The 15,432-nt window shown below is 28.7% G+C and overlaps 1 protein-coding gene across 1 annotated transcript; it reads right to left on the minus strand.

The window, feature by feature from the left end:
- Positions 1-11,605: 11,605 nt before the first annotated feature.
- On the minus strand, positions 11,606-14,965 carry LOC101502846 (probable CoA ligase CCL5). The gene is made up of 5 exons (XM_004514266.3): positions 13,636-14,965; positions 12,957-13,102; positions 12,771-12,838; positions 12,554-12,656; positions 11,606-11,816 (listed from the first exon to the last, which is right to left on the minus strand). The coding sequence occupies exons 1-5, from the start codon at positions 14,861-14,863 to the stop codon at positions 11,703-11,705; spliced, it is 1,659 nt and encodes a 552-aa protein (XP_004514323.1). The 5' UTR covers positions 14,864-14,965; the 3' UTR covers positions 11,606-11,702.
- Between the last annotated feature and the right edge of the window lie 467 nt (positions 14,966-15,432).

Genomic DNA, 15,432 nt, shown 5'->3' on the forward strand with positions numbered 1-15,432 from the left:
AATTAGCGCTTTATCTAGTCAATTTCTAACATACTTCACAATTCTGCACAACCTCGAAAATAATTTTCCTACATCTACTGTCAACATTCATTATGATACTTCTCAACTTCGTCGGGTCCTTTCTTTGCAGCTTGATGATTATCTTTTCATTATGACAGGTCAACCACATTGTATTCACTCCATCACTTCTCCATTGATACAAACCTTAAATTTCTACCTCGAACCTTGATACATCTTCAATATTTCGAAATCATTACTTAGCTTACACTCGTATGTCTTTTTCCAGAAATTGCTCTCTTCTTTGACAACCACAATTGGTACACATCATTGTGCGTTATATCCTAAATTATCCTCCGCCCTAACTTAATTTTTCTTTTGTCTTTCCTCTTACTATTAAACTTTTCTTCCTTTAAATAAGCTTGTTATTCTGGTCCTTAAGAATTCCTTCACCTATTCAAACAAAATCTTAATTCCTCCTAATTTTCAAACTTCCTAAGAAATATTCTACATCCAAAATATATCTCAAACCACTTTTCACATTTATCATCATTCAACCGTCCATGTGGTCAATATCTAGAGTCCTTTATTTGCTTAGCTCATCTGCCATCATACTTCATCTTTCCTCATTATAGTGATTTCAATAAATCAAGCCTTACTAGTACCCACCAAACTTTTCCATTTCATGCTCAATTCTTCCCTACCAAACAAACATTTAACTCTTTTGATTGACGAACCCAATAACAACCCCATGACAAGCACTCAAGTAGTGCCTTGGTATTATTGGCATACCCTTCTAATAACAATGTCTGAATTACAGGTGAGATAATTCCTTTCATGAAATCTTAATTTACATAAGCTACATATCCAGTGCTGCTCCAACAAGTCTTCATGGCATGTTTTTCCAAAATTTGGTTTACTCATTGGATTCTTATTCATTCCCAACCTTCACCGAGGTACAAACTAAAAGAGTCCCAACAATCGAACATTCTACAGAATTATTCCTCAAATGTTCCCAATAAGCATCTTCTAAGGAATAATTATCTATAAGCCTCATCCTCATAACTTTGCAGTAAAATATCTCCAAGACCCACATACCTTTCACCTTCCATCTAGTCACTGAAACGATCATTTCAAATCTTCACGCATGACTTCCCAAGACCAACAACTAAACCATAAATCATTTGTTACGTTTCTTCTTTTCCACTCTCGATCATTGGATAAAATTCTAAAAATTTGTTCCTCAAAATCTCAAAAATACTCGTCACCTCGTCTAAATTCATCCATTTCATCTTAAGATACACTACAAAGTCTTATTCATCATTGGCTCTAACCGTCTTAGTAATAATGAAAACTCTTCTAATCATAACACAACATTATTAGTAAACCTTCAAAACACTTCCATCCATAACATGAATTATTTATCACTTGTCTGCCTCAACTCCCTCGATTACACAAGTTTAAGGTGTTACTTGGTTCTCCATCCAACCTTGTGGATTTTAAATCATTGACTTAAAGTTCAACCATCTTAGGATCCCAAATAAAATCTTGATTAATCCCTCTAACCTATCAAAAATATTCGCATTCTCCAAATGTTTACCATCCTTTAATAGACTCTCAAAGCTTACATTTGCTACAAACTCTCAGTATTCTCGTACTCTGTACTTCCAATTCCATTTAATAGTAACATGTGGTTCAATACATCAAGGTTTAACTCCCTATGTTTATCCAGACATCACTCAAAATTCATACTTACGCGTCTATAGTTTCATCCAATATCACTATCCATACTTATTATCTCCTAAACCACACAAAGATTTGTTACTTACCAACAGAATATATAGTCTTACTCCTATATTCTTCATGAGATTCATACTTAACAATCTAAGTCACGAATCTAGTTTAACTCTTATGCTCGATCTTACTCCTCAAGGTATCGGATATTCCTCAAAGTGTCCTTTATTTACCTAAGGTATCGGTCGTTCCTCAATACAAGCCTCTTTCATTGACACCTAAGCACCAAATGCTATTCCAAATGGGATCTCTATCTTCTCAATAATTCCATGATGTTTACACCTCTTTGACAATTATCAAACTTCATTCAGTCTCATCCCAAAATTTACCAGGCGAACATCTAATACTCTTCTTAAAAAGCTCTCCACTTAGATCCTTACATGAAATTGCCTATCTGTCTAACGTTAATCCATCCATACCCATCATCTTCGAGTTACCACCAACAACATAGCCTCTATATCGTTGGAACCACTTCATAAATCCCATGCCGTCGTGATTCGCTTCAATCCTGCCTGACAATTCGTTATTTCGAAGATCTTTTACACTTCTTGAATCCACTTATCAACTTTTTCTGAGTTCTCATCACCTTTGAACTATGAGAGGATGGTAACGAAGAAAATCTTCCAATCCCCTTGATGCAGCAGCACATATCTCTCTTTCCCTCTTCTCCAGATCTTGCAGAGTCATTGCAGTTGTCTATGCAGCAATAAAAGTGTTATTCACACACACACACACACACACACATATATATTAATTAAACCAAACCAATATCTAGATATTTGTAAAATCATCATTTCCACATCACCTCTCATCACTTCTCAAACCGTTTTGATAAAAATACCTACTCTCGTCGCAACTCAATTGACAGATAAAATTTTCAGCAACCCGAGATATTTTTAACAAAACTGCCCGGTATTAAATTCTTCGTAACATAAATAAATTATTCTTCGACAAAAGATTCACCGTAATTAATCTAATTTATTTATTGATGAATAATTTTAATCGGGGCATCAAAAGATATTTTTAGGCATTAAACTCATAAAATATCAATAACTTGGCTAAAAAGTCTCAGAGTTCAATACCAAAATACACCAAAATACATAAATTAGAATTTAAAACTATGGGTCTTACAGTACGGGTACCCTTTCGATGGCTTGGTTGGCTATGAAAGTGAGTTTTTCACAACGATCTATCCACATTATCCTTTTTTACCCAAGCATATCTATTGCTTCCACTTGATCCATCATTCGGTTTCTTAACATATTTGATTTCTCTTGTTCCTTCAACCATGTGTCTCGGTACATAGCAACAACTTCTTGTTTTTCAATTTTTTCTTCTACTATCCTTGTCTTATATTCTATTACCACTCTCTCCAATTGTTGTTTCAAATCTTCCAATTGTCTTTTTACATTTCTCTCACTGATTTCTGAATCTTTCAACCATTTTCTCAATTTCTCAACCTCCTCTCGTGCTTGGTCTCTTTCTTGTCTTGTCAAACATAAAGACTCGTCATCCCTTAAATTTCATTGAAGTTTGAGCTTATAATCCTCATCTACCTTCGCCCTCTTATTTGATCTTTCAAGAGAAACTATCTTCTGCTCATTTTCCAAAAGGGCAATCTCATATGTTTGACGGACTACCATCAATTCTTCTCGCATATTCTTCTTTTCTTCTTCCGCCTTTAGAATTGATGCTGGCAACTTCTCAATTTATTCACTAACGATAGGGGTTGTGTTGGTGTTTCATCTGCACCACAACTTCTACTTCCTAGTTCCCTCCCTTTTCTGATTATCGTATTCCAAGATGGATGTACTCTACTCAAATCTTCAATGTTTTCTAGACCCATGTCATAAAGAATAAAATGGGTTATTAGTTTTGGCATTGGTTCTCCTATGATAGGATACCCAAGTTGTCTCAAGGCCAATACTGGGTTATAATTCACACAATCTCTAGTCCGAATAAGTGGCACGTTAGCGAATGTTCCACATTGGTATATTACTTCTTTTACCTCTCGCCAACTCACATACCATCGAACTGTTTTTTCATTAAGATCTACCAATCTCCGAACCTATTCTCGATTGTCCTTTATGTCAACATGATAATTCTTGAAATCATTGATAGGGCAACACTTTTGGCACCCACTATCAAACATATGATTCACCAACCATACGTACAAAATTCTCTTGCAATTTTTATCATGACAATTGTTAAGTGTATAGTACACGTTAGCGAGGACAACTATTGTAGGATTTTCTCCTCAATTCTTCAAAGCTAGGAAGACCTCGATTGCTGCTAAATTAATAATTTCTTCATCACTCGTGAATAGAACAACACTATAGATGGTGAGAGCTAGCACCTCCATAAAAGCACTCTAATCTTGGGTTTTAGCTAAATGATGTGCTCTTTATGTACACAAAAGGAAAATAAAAATAATAATAATAATAATAATAATAATAGTAATAATAAAATAAAATGACTTATGTAACACCTCAAATTTTGTAATAAACTATTTTGCCAATGAAATATTATTTTAAATAATTAATTTGGTGTTAAAATTATTTAGAATACATGTTGACAAATTTCGTGATTACTATTTGTTATATAGGTGCATTCTATGATGAGCTAGTTTTACAAATATTAGATTAAATGAGCGATATAAATAGTAAATATTATATTTTGTTATTTGATATGTTTTTCTAAAAATTAATAGTATTTTAGTGTAATATATATTTTAAAGAAAAAAAATTTATGCAATTTTACGTATATATACGCGTACCCAATTAACGTAATATTTTCCTATGCGCTTGACTAATGTTAAGTATGCACGTATTTATATTTCAATTATTTATAACTATTTTTTATTTTTAGTTATTTTTTTATAAATAATTATCTTGAGATATAATTGATATTGTGTTTTATTTCCTTTATTTGTATATACTTGTTATGACATTGTGATATTATATATATTTATTAATTAAGATTTAGTAATTAATATAAAGTGTTGATGTTATATTTATTTATTTTATAATTTCAACTAATCTCTAATGATGGTAATATTTTAATTTGAGTATTTGGAAAAATAAGTATTATTATAGGGATTATTTTGAATATGAGGATTTTGATTATTACTGTATTTTAAAAGATTAATTACTTTAATTACTTCATATTATTAAATATTTCTTTTGAAATATTATTAATACATTGCTAATTAAATTATGTTTTAAAAAAAAGGTGTTAAAAAAATAATTTTGATAATTGTTTGTTTTATTTAAAAAATAAAAATAAATAGAAGAAAGAAGTAAAATTTGTTTTATGGATTAGACACATATTTAAGAGTAAACTCTAATTAAAAAAATATATTAATTGAAAATCACAAGAATGAAGGGCATGAGAAAGAAAGAGTAACCTGGACACAAAATAGGGCAGCCGCACATAGAGAGAAAACAGATAAGGCCAGGCCTATGAACGAGTCTACGTCAGGCCCCCAGGCAAGGCCAGGCTTTTTTAAAACAGATAAGGTCAAGACTTCTAAAAAGTCTATTTAGTTAAAAAAAAAAAAAGTCAGGCTACATGCCACATAATAAGCCTTTTAGGCCTATTAAGTCGGTTTATTTAAATAAATATAAATAATATTTTTTTACTACTATAATTATTATATTAAATTTTGATCTTTTTATTATATATTCAACTTTTAGTAATTTACGCATATTAACCTCATTTAGTTTTTGACATATTTAAAAGTATTATTATAAAATATAATTTAAGTATAATGTATATAACGTCATATTCTTCAAATGTGATTTTAAATATCAAAATAGAACTTAATTTTATTGACATATTAACTTGTTAATCTATATAAAGATATATTTGATTACTTATTCAAAAATGTCAAAATAAAATAGATTTTTAAGTAGGCTAACATGTCATATCAAGCTTCAATCAAGGTCAGACTCAGACCTAAAAAGTAAGCTTGTGATAGACCACATGCCAGACTTAGGCCTTGAGTTTTTTACAGACTAGGCTCGGGCTTAGCAAAGAGATTTAGAAATACCTTATATATTTATATATTAATATTAAAGATATTTAAAAATACCTTATATCTTGTATTTTCTTCCACGGGTACGTTGTCTTCTCTTTTATTCCTTACCCTCTCTATTTTTCTATTTCTTTTTTCAATAATAAAAAATCTCTCTCTAATTAGTGATTTTCATTTTCAATTTATAGGCTTAAGTGATGAATCTGTGTGTCCATAAAATAACATTGAGTTCTGAATTTTTAATTATTTTTGAGCAAATATTAAGCAATCTCAAACAATTAAGGAAATAAGTGCTAGTCTTTTTGATTAAGTATTCAAATGGCGAAAATAATATCCTAGAATGATTACCACATTGTCAAATTGAAATTGAAATTAATATCACCATGTACGTATCACTAGAATAATTACCACATTGTCAAATTGAAATTCAAACACAAAAGGGGCCAAATGTCAATACATTTGTAAATAAGGGAATCAAATTTACAAAAATAAAAAATAAAAGAACTAAAGTTACGGATTTGATAAAATAAAAAACCAAAACCATATTTTAACCTAAATATTTTTCTTTAAAAAGAGAGGGAACTTTTTTTATTTATCATTTTACTTGACAAAAGTGTGGTCTTGCTCCTACGTATTTTCTGGTGCGATGGAGAAATCAAATCAACGTATTTCTTGGATAGAAAATGCGGATGTGTTTATGGTTTTAAAGAAATTCGTTTTGAGCCCGAAATTTAGATTTCATTAGAAGATATTGTTAATTTGATAAAGGGAAAAGACCCCGGACCTGAGAAATTTATCATAATAAATATGTTTGGTTGTGTGTTTGAAATTAACTGAAAATGGTTAAGATCACAGAAATGTCACAACTCATGCGTTTTAAACCAGGATTGACAAGATGTCATATTTTGATCCATCCAATTTTATTAAAAGATAATTAATTTAGAGGTTAAGATCATCAAGTTGTTACAACTTCATTTAAATCAATATGAATGTTTATTGTTAATATTTTTATTTTGTTTTTTTAGGACAAATTAAAAAAAAAAAGAGCTAAACATCCGATTTGAAGAAAGTAAAATAAAATTTAACTTAGAAAATAGATTTAGTCAAAGAATAATAATATAACAAAAATGAATCTATCAAAAAAAAATAAATTACATAACAAAAGAAGTTAGGCTTGGAGCCCAAACTCCCTTTTTGTAAAAAAATAAATACATATATACATAGTAAACCTAATTTTAGAAGGAGAGGAAAACAAAATAGAAAGAAAAAAAAAAGAAGGAGGGAGAGGCTGCTATCAGAGAGTTGGGATGAGAATTGACCAGACCTATCGACAAGGGCATACGGCCTAGCCTACGTAAGGTCCAGACCAAGCCAGACTTTTTTTAAACAGATAAGGTCAAGGATTCTAAAAAGTCTATATAGTTAAAAAGGTCATGGTACATGCCACATAATAAGCCTTTTAGGCCTATTAGACCAGCCTATTTAAAAAATATAAATAATATTTTTTACTACTATAATTATTTTATTAAATTTTGATCTTTTTATTATATATTCAAGTTTTAGTAATTTACGCATATTAACCTCATTTAGTTTTTGACATATTTAATAGTATTATTATAAAATATAATTTAAGTATAATATATATAAAGTCATATTCTTGAAAATGTGATGTTAAATATCAAAATAGAACTTAATTTCATTGACATATTAACTCGTTATTCTATATAAAGATATATTTGATTACTTATTAAAAAATGTCAAAATGAAACATGCTTTTAAGTAGGCTAACATATCATATCAACCTTCTATCAAGGTCATACTCATACCTAAAAAGTAAGCATGTGACAGGCCAAATGCCAGACTTAGCCCTTGAATTTTTGACAGACTAGGCTCATGCTTAGCAAAGAGATTTAGAAATACCTTATATATTTATATTTTTATTATTAATATTAAAGATATTCAAAAATACCTTATATCATGTAATTTCTTCCTCTGGTATGTTGTTTTTTCTATTATTCCATACCCTCTCTATTTTTCTATATTTCTGTTTCTTTTTTCAATAATAAAAAATCTCTCTCTAATTAGTGATTTTCATTTTCAATTTATAGGCTTAAGTGATGAATCTGTGTGTCCATGAAATAACATTGAGTTCTGGATTTTTTATTATTTTTGAGCAAATATTAAGCAATCTCAAACAATTAAGGAAATAAGTGGCTAGTCTTTTTGATTAAGTATTCAAATGGTGAAAACAATATCCTTATTAGATTAAAAATAAAATAGAAATAGAGAAATAGGGGAAGGGGGTGCGGCTGCAAAACAAGAAGTAGGAAATGTGAAGTAAGAAAAAAGAAAGAGGAAAAGGAGGAAAAGGACATTGAAGAAAAGAGGAAACATGGGGACTCATGAAAACTGAACAAATAAAATAAACACTTTTATTGTTTTTAGTTATTTATTTTATTTTTGGTGTTAAATGTAATGCAATGGAAATTATATAAACTCAAAATTGGACCAGACTTAAAATGTCAGTTTTTTTTACTTTATAATAATAAATGCAAAATGTTTATTAAACATATTATTACTTTTTTTGTAATATTTTTTAATTGGTGAGACAAAATTGAGGTACTACATTTGCTATAGGGTGATAATTTTATATATTTGATTAAATGAGTAATATAAGTTATAAATGTTATATTTGATTTATTATTTCAAAAATAATAGCATTTTAGTACAAGTATTTTAAAGAATATTTTTTTTTGACAATTTTATGTGTGGATGTGTATTAAATACTTGTGGTAATAATGTTGTATGCATTTGACTAAATGATAAATGTGTGCATAGTTATATAGTTCTATTTTAATTATTTCTAATATTTTCTATTTTAGTTATTATATTTTATAAATAATTATTTTGAGATATTAGTAATATTGTGATTGATTTTGTTTATTTTTATATCATGGCATAGTGTGATTTTATACATTTTTTTTATGATTTAATAATTAATATAAAGTATTGATGTTATATTTAATTATTTAATTAGTTAATTATTTTGACTTTTCTCTAAATATGATAGCATATTAATGTTAGTATTTTTAAGATCGCGAGTCGATTATGCTTAGGGAAGATATTAGCTTCTTGCAACATCCTTTAAAATACGGTTACCTATAATTAATTGTGTAGAATTAATATTAATTTAAATATATTTATTTCTCTTTATTATTAAATATGAATATCAATTGTTTTTTGTAAATGTGGTTTTGAGATAAAAGTATGTTTAAAAAGAAAGGGAACTTTTTATTTTATTATTATTGTACTTGACAAAAGTGTGATCTTGCTCCTGCGTATCTCTCGGTGCGATGGAAAAATCAAATATACGTTGTTCTTGGTAGAAAATGTGGACGCATTGATTGCTTTTAAAGAAATACGTTTTGTGGTGGAAATTTATATTTAATTAGAAGATGTTGATAATTTGATAAAGGAAAAAGATCCCGGGTCTAAGAAATTTATCATAATGAGTATGTTTTGTTGCTTGTTTGAAATTAGCTGAAAATATTTAAGATCACAGAAGTGTCACAACTCATGCGTTTTAAACTATGACTGACAAGATGTCATATCTTGATCAATCCAATTTTATTAAAAGATAATTAATTTAGAGGTTAAGATCATCAATTTACAGCTCAGATGTTATAAATATTTAAGATTAATAAGATGTCGTATCTCAATCGATTTGAATGTTTATTGTTAATATTTTTATTTTTTATTTTTTAGGATAAATGAAAAAAAAAGAGCTAAACATTCGATTTGAAGAAAGTAAAATGAAATTTAACTTAGAAAATAAATCTAGTCAAAGAATAAAAATATAAAAAAAATGAAACAATCAAAAAAGAAAAAAAAATGAATTACATAACGAAAGAAGTTAGGCTTGGAGCCGAACTCCCTTTTTGTAAATATATATATATAATAAATTTAATTTTAGCAGGAGAGAGAAACAAATAGGAAAAAAAGGAGGGAGAGACTAGTATCAGAGAGTTGGGATGGAAATTGACCAAACCGACCTACAAGGGCGTACGTATGGCCCAGACCAATCCAGACTTTTTTCTAAAAAATTTATTTAGTTAAAAAGGTTATGTTATATGCCAAATAATAAGCCTTTTAGCCCTATTAGGTCGGCCTATTTAAATAAATATAAATAATATTTTTTTACTACTATAATTATTATATTAAATTTTGATCTTTTTATTATATATTCAACTTTTAGTAATTTATGCATATTAATCTCATTTAGTTTTTGACATATTTAAAAGTATTATTATAAAATATAATTGAAGTATAATATATATAAAGTCATATTCTTCAAAATGTGATGTTAAATATCAAAATAGAACTTAATTTCATTGACATATTAACCCGTTAATCTATATAAAGATATATTTGATTACTTATTCAAAAATGTCAAAATGAAATATTCTTTTAAGTAGGCTAACATGATTTATCACGCTTCTATCAAGACCAAACTCAGGCCTAGCAAAGAGATTTAAAAATACCTTATATATTTATATTTTTAATATTAATATTAAAGATATTTATAAATACCTTATATCTTGTATTTTCTTCTTCTTCTTCTGATATGATAGCATATTAATGTGAGTATTTTTAAAAAATAATAATATTTTAATAACTGTGGCAATAATTTTGAGTGAGAGTTTTATATATTAATATATATTTAAATGATTAATTAATTTAATTTCTTTATTTCATAAAATATTAGTAATGTTTCAAAAATGATATTGTGTTGAAAGAAGAGATAAAAATTAGTTCTAAAATTATTTGTTTTCTTTTAGAAAAATAAAAGAAAAAGGGTAAAATGTGTTTTATGGGTTAGAATCATTTTACCAAATCTAAAATTTTGGTCCTCTTATTTTATTTTTCATATTTTTGATCTCCTTATTTTCAAAATTATTCACATTCGATCTCCCTTCTCAATTTAATTTCAATGTGGTAATGTGGTAATCACTTTAATGATGTGTACATAATGATATAGAATTTAATTCAATTATAAATTAAATAATACCATTTCAATAATATAAAATAAATAAATAATTTTAAAAAAATTAATTTAAAGTTTTTTAAAATAAAAAAATATCATTTTTTTAAGTTACTTTTTTATTTATTTTTAAATTTTTAAAATTTAAAATCATCATGTTCGTATCACTAGAATGATTACCACGTTGTCAAATTCAAAAGGGGCCAAATGTCAATAATTTTGTAAATAAGTGAATCAAATTTATAAAAATATAAAATAAAAGAATTAAAATTACCGATTTGATAAAATAAAAAATCAAAATCATATTTTAACCTAATATTTTTCTTTAAAACTGGTCACTTTTGTATAAACATAAAACCGACCAAATAGTACGAACTTGCATAATTATGCGAATGCACGGGTACGCAACTATTGTCAAAAGAAAGATTTGTGATCAACGACTCATTCATAATAGATAAATAAATTTAGCTGTTTTGATATTTTATCATATTTAGTTTTGATAACTCCGTTTAGTTTTGATAACAATTATAGACTAATTTCAAACGACTCCAAAGAAATTATACGGTTAAAACAAAATAGATGGTATTTGTTTGAACATAAAACAAATCTTTTATTTAAGACAATATCATCGTTCAATCATAAGTTCAAATTCTAAGTTTTGAACGAAACCAAAATCAATCTAAAACCAGCCCAAAATATTTTTATTCTCTATAAGAGTATTAAGCATTCAACAATACTGCTACTGTTTGTGGCAACAAATTGATAGTTGAAACTTGAAAGGATTCATCATTCACACACATCCGAAAGAACCTTATCATTTAAAAGCTCAAATGTTTAGAGTTTAGCTCTAGCGAGTTTGACGAGATCCTTCCGAAGAATTTTACCAGACGGATTTTTAGGTATGAAAGATATAAATGTCACTTTTCGAATTTTTTTGTATGGAGCAACCTGTATATAACACTTGCATCAGCATTAATTAAAAGCATCCCATAAATATATTTTTTTTTTAGTGTTAATCAATTATTGGCAACTATTTATTATTAAAATTATGTAATAATTTTTTTTTTTGAAAAGGTAGGAAAAATCCAATTAAAAATAAGCGAGATATTTTTTATTTATTAATTTGCAGTAATTTTATGTAAATATTATGATCATTTAATCAATAAAAAATATAATAAATTGTTCTCATATTTAAAAGAATAGATTTTCTATGGTACGTGAACTAATTAAACATGTACTTTGTCTTTAAACTGGTAGTTAAATAAATTTGTTTTAGAAAAAAAAATTATTTTTTATTATTTATTCATATAATTATAATAATAAATATTATTTTTGAAAAGTTGCACACAAAAAAATTAATGAATATTTGATTTTTTTAATGATAAAATATAAAAAATTAGTATAATTTTTATGAACGAAATAATATTTTTTCTTATAAAATGATATTTATTAAAATATAGAAATCAATAAATAAATTTTTAATTCATAAAAAAATTATTAATTTTTTAATTTATTGAACAAACTTACTAAGATATTCTAATTTGTGAATGTACAATAGAAACTCCTTAAAGAAAATAATTTTAATTTTGAATTTTAATAATTAAATTATCTCATCATTTATGTTACAATTTTGAATCATCTCATAAAAAAATTGTGCCATTGTGAAAAAAGTGTTCGAAACAAACCTGTCCTGCAACATAATCTATAACTTGTTTTTCTGATATACTACTTCCAGCCTTCCTCACTACATATGCCATTGGAATTTGACCAGCCTCTTTATCTGGATACCTAATATTTACACAGCACATACAAAATAGGAAAATGTCTCTTTATCTTCCCACATGATGTTTTTGATAAATTAAATCAGTCAAAAAAACTAAAATTTAGGTATGAAAGGCGTACGGTATAACAGCAACATCTAGAATAGCAGGATGAGTCAGCAACAGAGCCTCAAGTTCTGCTGGAGGGACCTGTAACATCAATCAAAATCAAGAGAACTTCTTCTATGAGATTGACAATATTTATATTTAATCTTGTCCCAATTGTGTGTGATTAATTCAATTTTTAGTTGAATAGTTAGATTCTAACCTGATATCCCTTGTATTTAATTAGCTCTTTCAAGCGATCAACTACAAATAAGTATCCATCGCTATCAATATAGCAAACATCCCCTGTTTTTAACCAACCATCTGAAGTCAGGGTTGATTTAGTTGCCTCCTCGTTTCTTAAATAACCTATCATCACAATGTCTTTCATGTTAACTAAAATAACAACCATGATTAGCATCTATAATAGAAACTAAGCTTATACCTATCTAATAATACTATGAGCAACTAAGTAATGTTGTGTAGTATATGAATCGTTAATTTAAAGTATTGTACATCATAATTTTAGAAAATGAAAGTGAAAATTTTATATTCATCCCCAGAGAAGATAAAGAGGAATATTTAATGAAATTAGAAAAGTAATTTTAGATTTTCGGTACAAAATTAGAAATACAAAATTTTAGATAACTTCTTTGTCACATAATCAAACATTGATTTGTTCCATAAAATATATCAAATAAATCAATTTTTATTGACAAAATTATAATTCAAATGTCTGTTTTAAATAAAGTAAGAGTAGTAGTATTTTTTTTAAAATTATTGAAAATTTTGGAATAACAAATAAAATAAAAGTAGTATTATTTTAAAAAATTCTTCAAAACTTGGTTGGTCGTGACCACCTCATTTCAAGGAAACTCAGCCATTGCCAATAGAAGAAGTACCTTTCATGATAGTGGGACCCCGGAGCCAAAGTTCACCCGTCTGATTAATAGCCAGTGGTTGAGCAGTGTCAATGTCGACAATCATAGCCTCCGTTGAAGAAGACAAAAGCCCCGTCGTACCATACTTACGACTCTCTTCAAAACAATTAGTGGAAGCCCCAAATCCAGAGGTTTCTGTTAGACCATAACCTTGAAGTATCGTAACATTTGGGTACTTTTCAATAAACCCTTCTATAACCTCTTTGCTAAGAGGAGCCCCAGCTGAGAACATCGAATGAAGGGAACTCAAATCATACTTACTCTTAATCGCATCAGCGTTGTTAATCATAGCCACCAATATGGGAGGCACAAGCGGTACAAATGATGCTCTGAATTTTTCAATCGATGAAAGCATATCATGCATCTCGAATTTGGAGAGAACAACAATGGTTGAACCCAAAGCGAGAAGCCCCGTAGCGAACAACGCAAGACCGTACATATGAAACATTGGAACAGTGCATATAAACGTTTGTCCATGTTCCTCTTGTTCTTTACCGAACATTACCATTATGTTTTGAACCATTCCTATGAGATTCTTATGAGAAGATATCACACCTTTGCTGACTCCCGTTGTTCCAGATGAGTAAAGCAAAGTAGCTATATCGTCTTGGTTCACTCGTTCCCTCACTCTACTTAACTCTGGTTCTTCCTTCATCATTTTCTCCACTGTGTTTGATGAGTTATCTTCGGATTCAATGAGAATGATTGGAAGGGTGGGTGATGCTTTGTTGATTTTGGGAGCGAGGGGAGAAGTTGTGAAAGCGAGGACGGGTTTAGAATCGGCGATCTGCTTGGCGATTTCGCGTGTTGTGTAGAGAGGATTGGTGGTGGTGATGATTGCGCCGAGGGACAAGATGGAGAGACACACCACCGCGAAATAGATTGAATTGGGAGAGAGGATGAGGATGACGTCACCCTTTCGGATTCCCATGTTGGAGAGAGAGCAAGTGACGGCTTCGACGGCACGCCAGAGTTGTTGGTAGGTGATGTGTTGGCCGGTGGAGGCATCAATGAAGGCAATGCGGCCGTGATGGGAGCAGGAGGAGATGAAAGTTGTGACATCTAAGGAGTGATTTGGAGGGAGTGAGTGGGGTTTTCTCTTGCTGTAGAAAATTGAATTGGAACTGCAAAAACCACTTCTTGGGTCAATTATTATTCTACCACTATTATTCTCACTCTGCAACTCCATATTTCGATCTTTATTTGTTTTACTACGAACTACTATATGGCACGAGACCAATTTTGTTGAAAACACATGAATTGTGAAAAATCAACGGACTATATTTATTGCATGTTTTCGTCTCGTGCACAAAAGCTTTTTCCGTTATCTATGAAAATGCTATTGGCCTATTTATAGTACCATCTATATATATTGTCATCATGATCAACCGTGATGATCCACTTTATTTATTTCTATAATAATAAATAAACTTGTATAAAAATGTGTCATTTTTCAGTAGAATTAGACCTTTTGAAAATGTCACTTGAGTTAAAAATTCTACCGTGTCATAAAAGTGGATCATCATTTGTATCATGAAAATGTGTCATAGGATTTTATGCTATAACCATCTACCCTGTCATTTTAAGAAAAAATATTTAGTAAGTGGACTTGATTTTATACCATTTTGATTCTAGAATAATTAAAAAAAAAAAAAGTACAAAGGATAAAAATATATGTTAAAATGCACGTCAATTTTGATTTTCAAATATTTAATTCAACATATTAATTCAGTTAAAAAGGTTTGACTTAATAATTCA

The sequence above is a fragment of the Cicer arietinum genome, chromosome 3, assembly GCF_000331145.2.
Source record: "Cicer arietinum cultivar CDC Frontier isolate Library 1 chromosome 3, Cicar.CDCFrontier_v2.0, whole genome shotgun sequence".
In the NCBI taxonomy this organism is placed as follows: Eukaryota; Viridiplantae; Streptophyta; class Magnoliopsida; order Fabales; family Fabaceae; genus Cicer; species Cicer arietinum.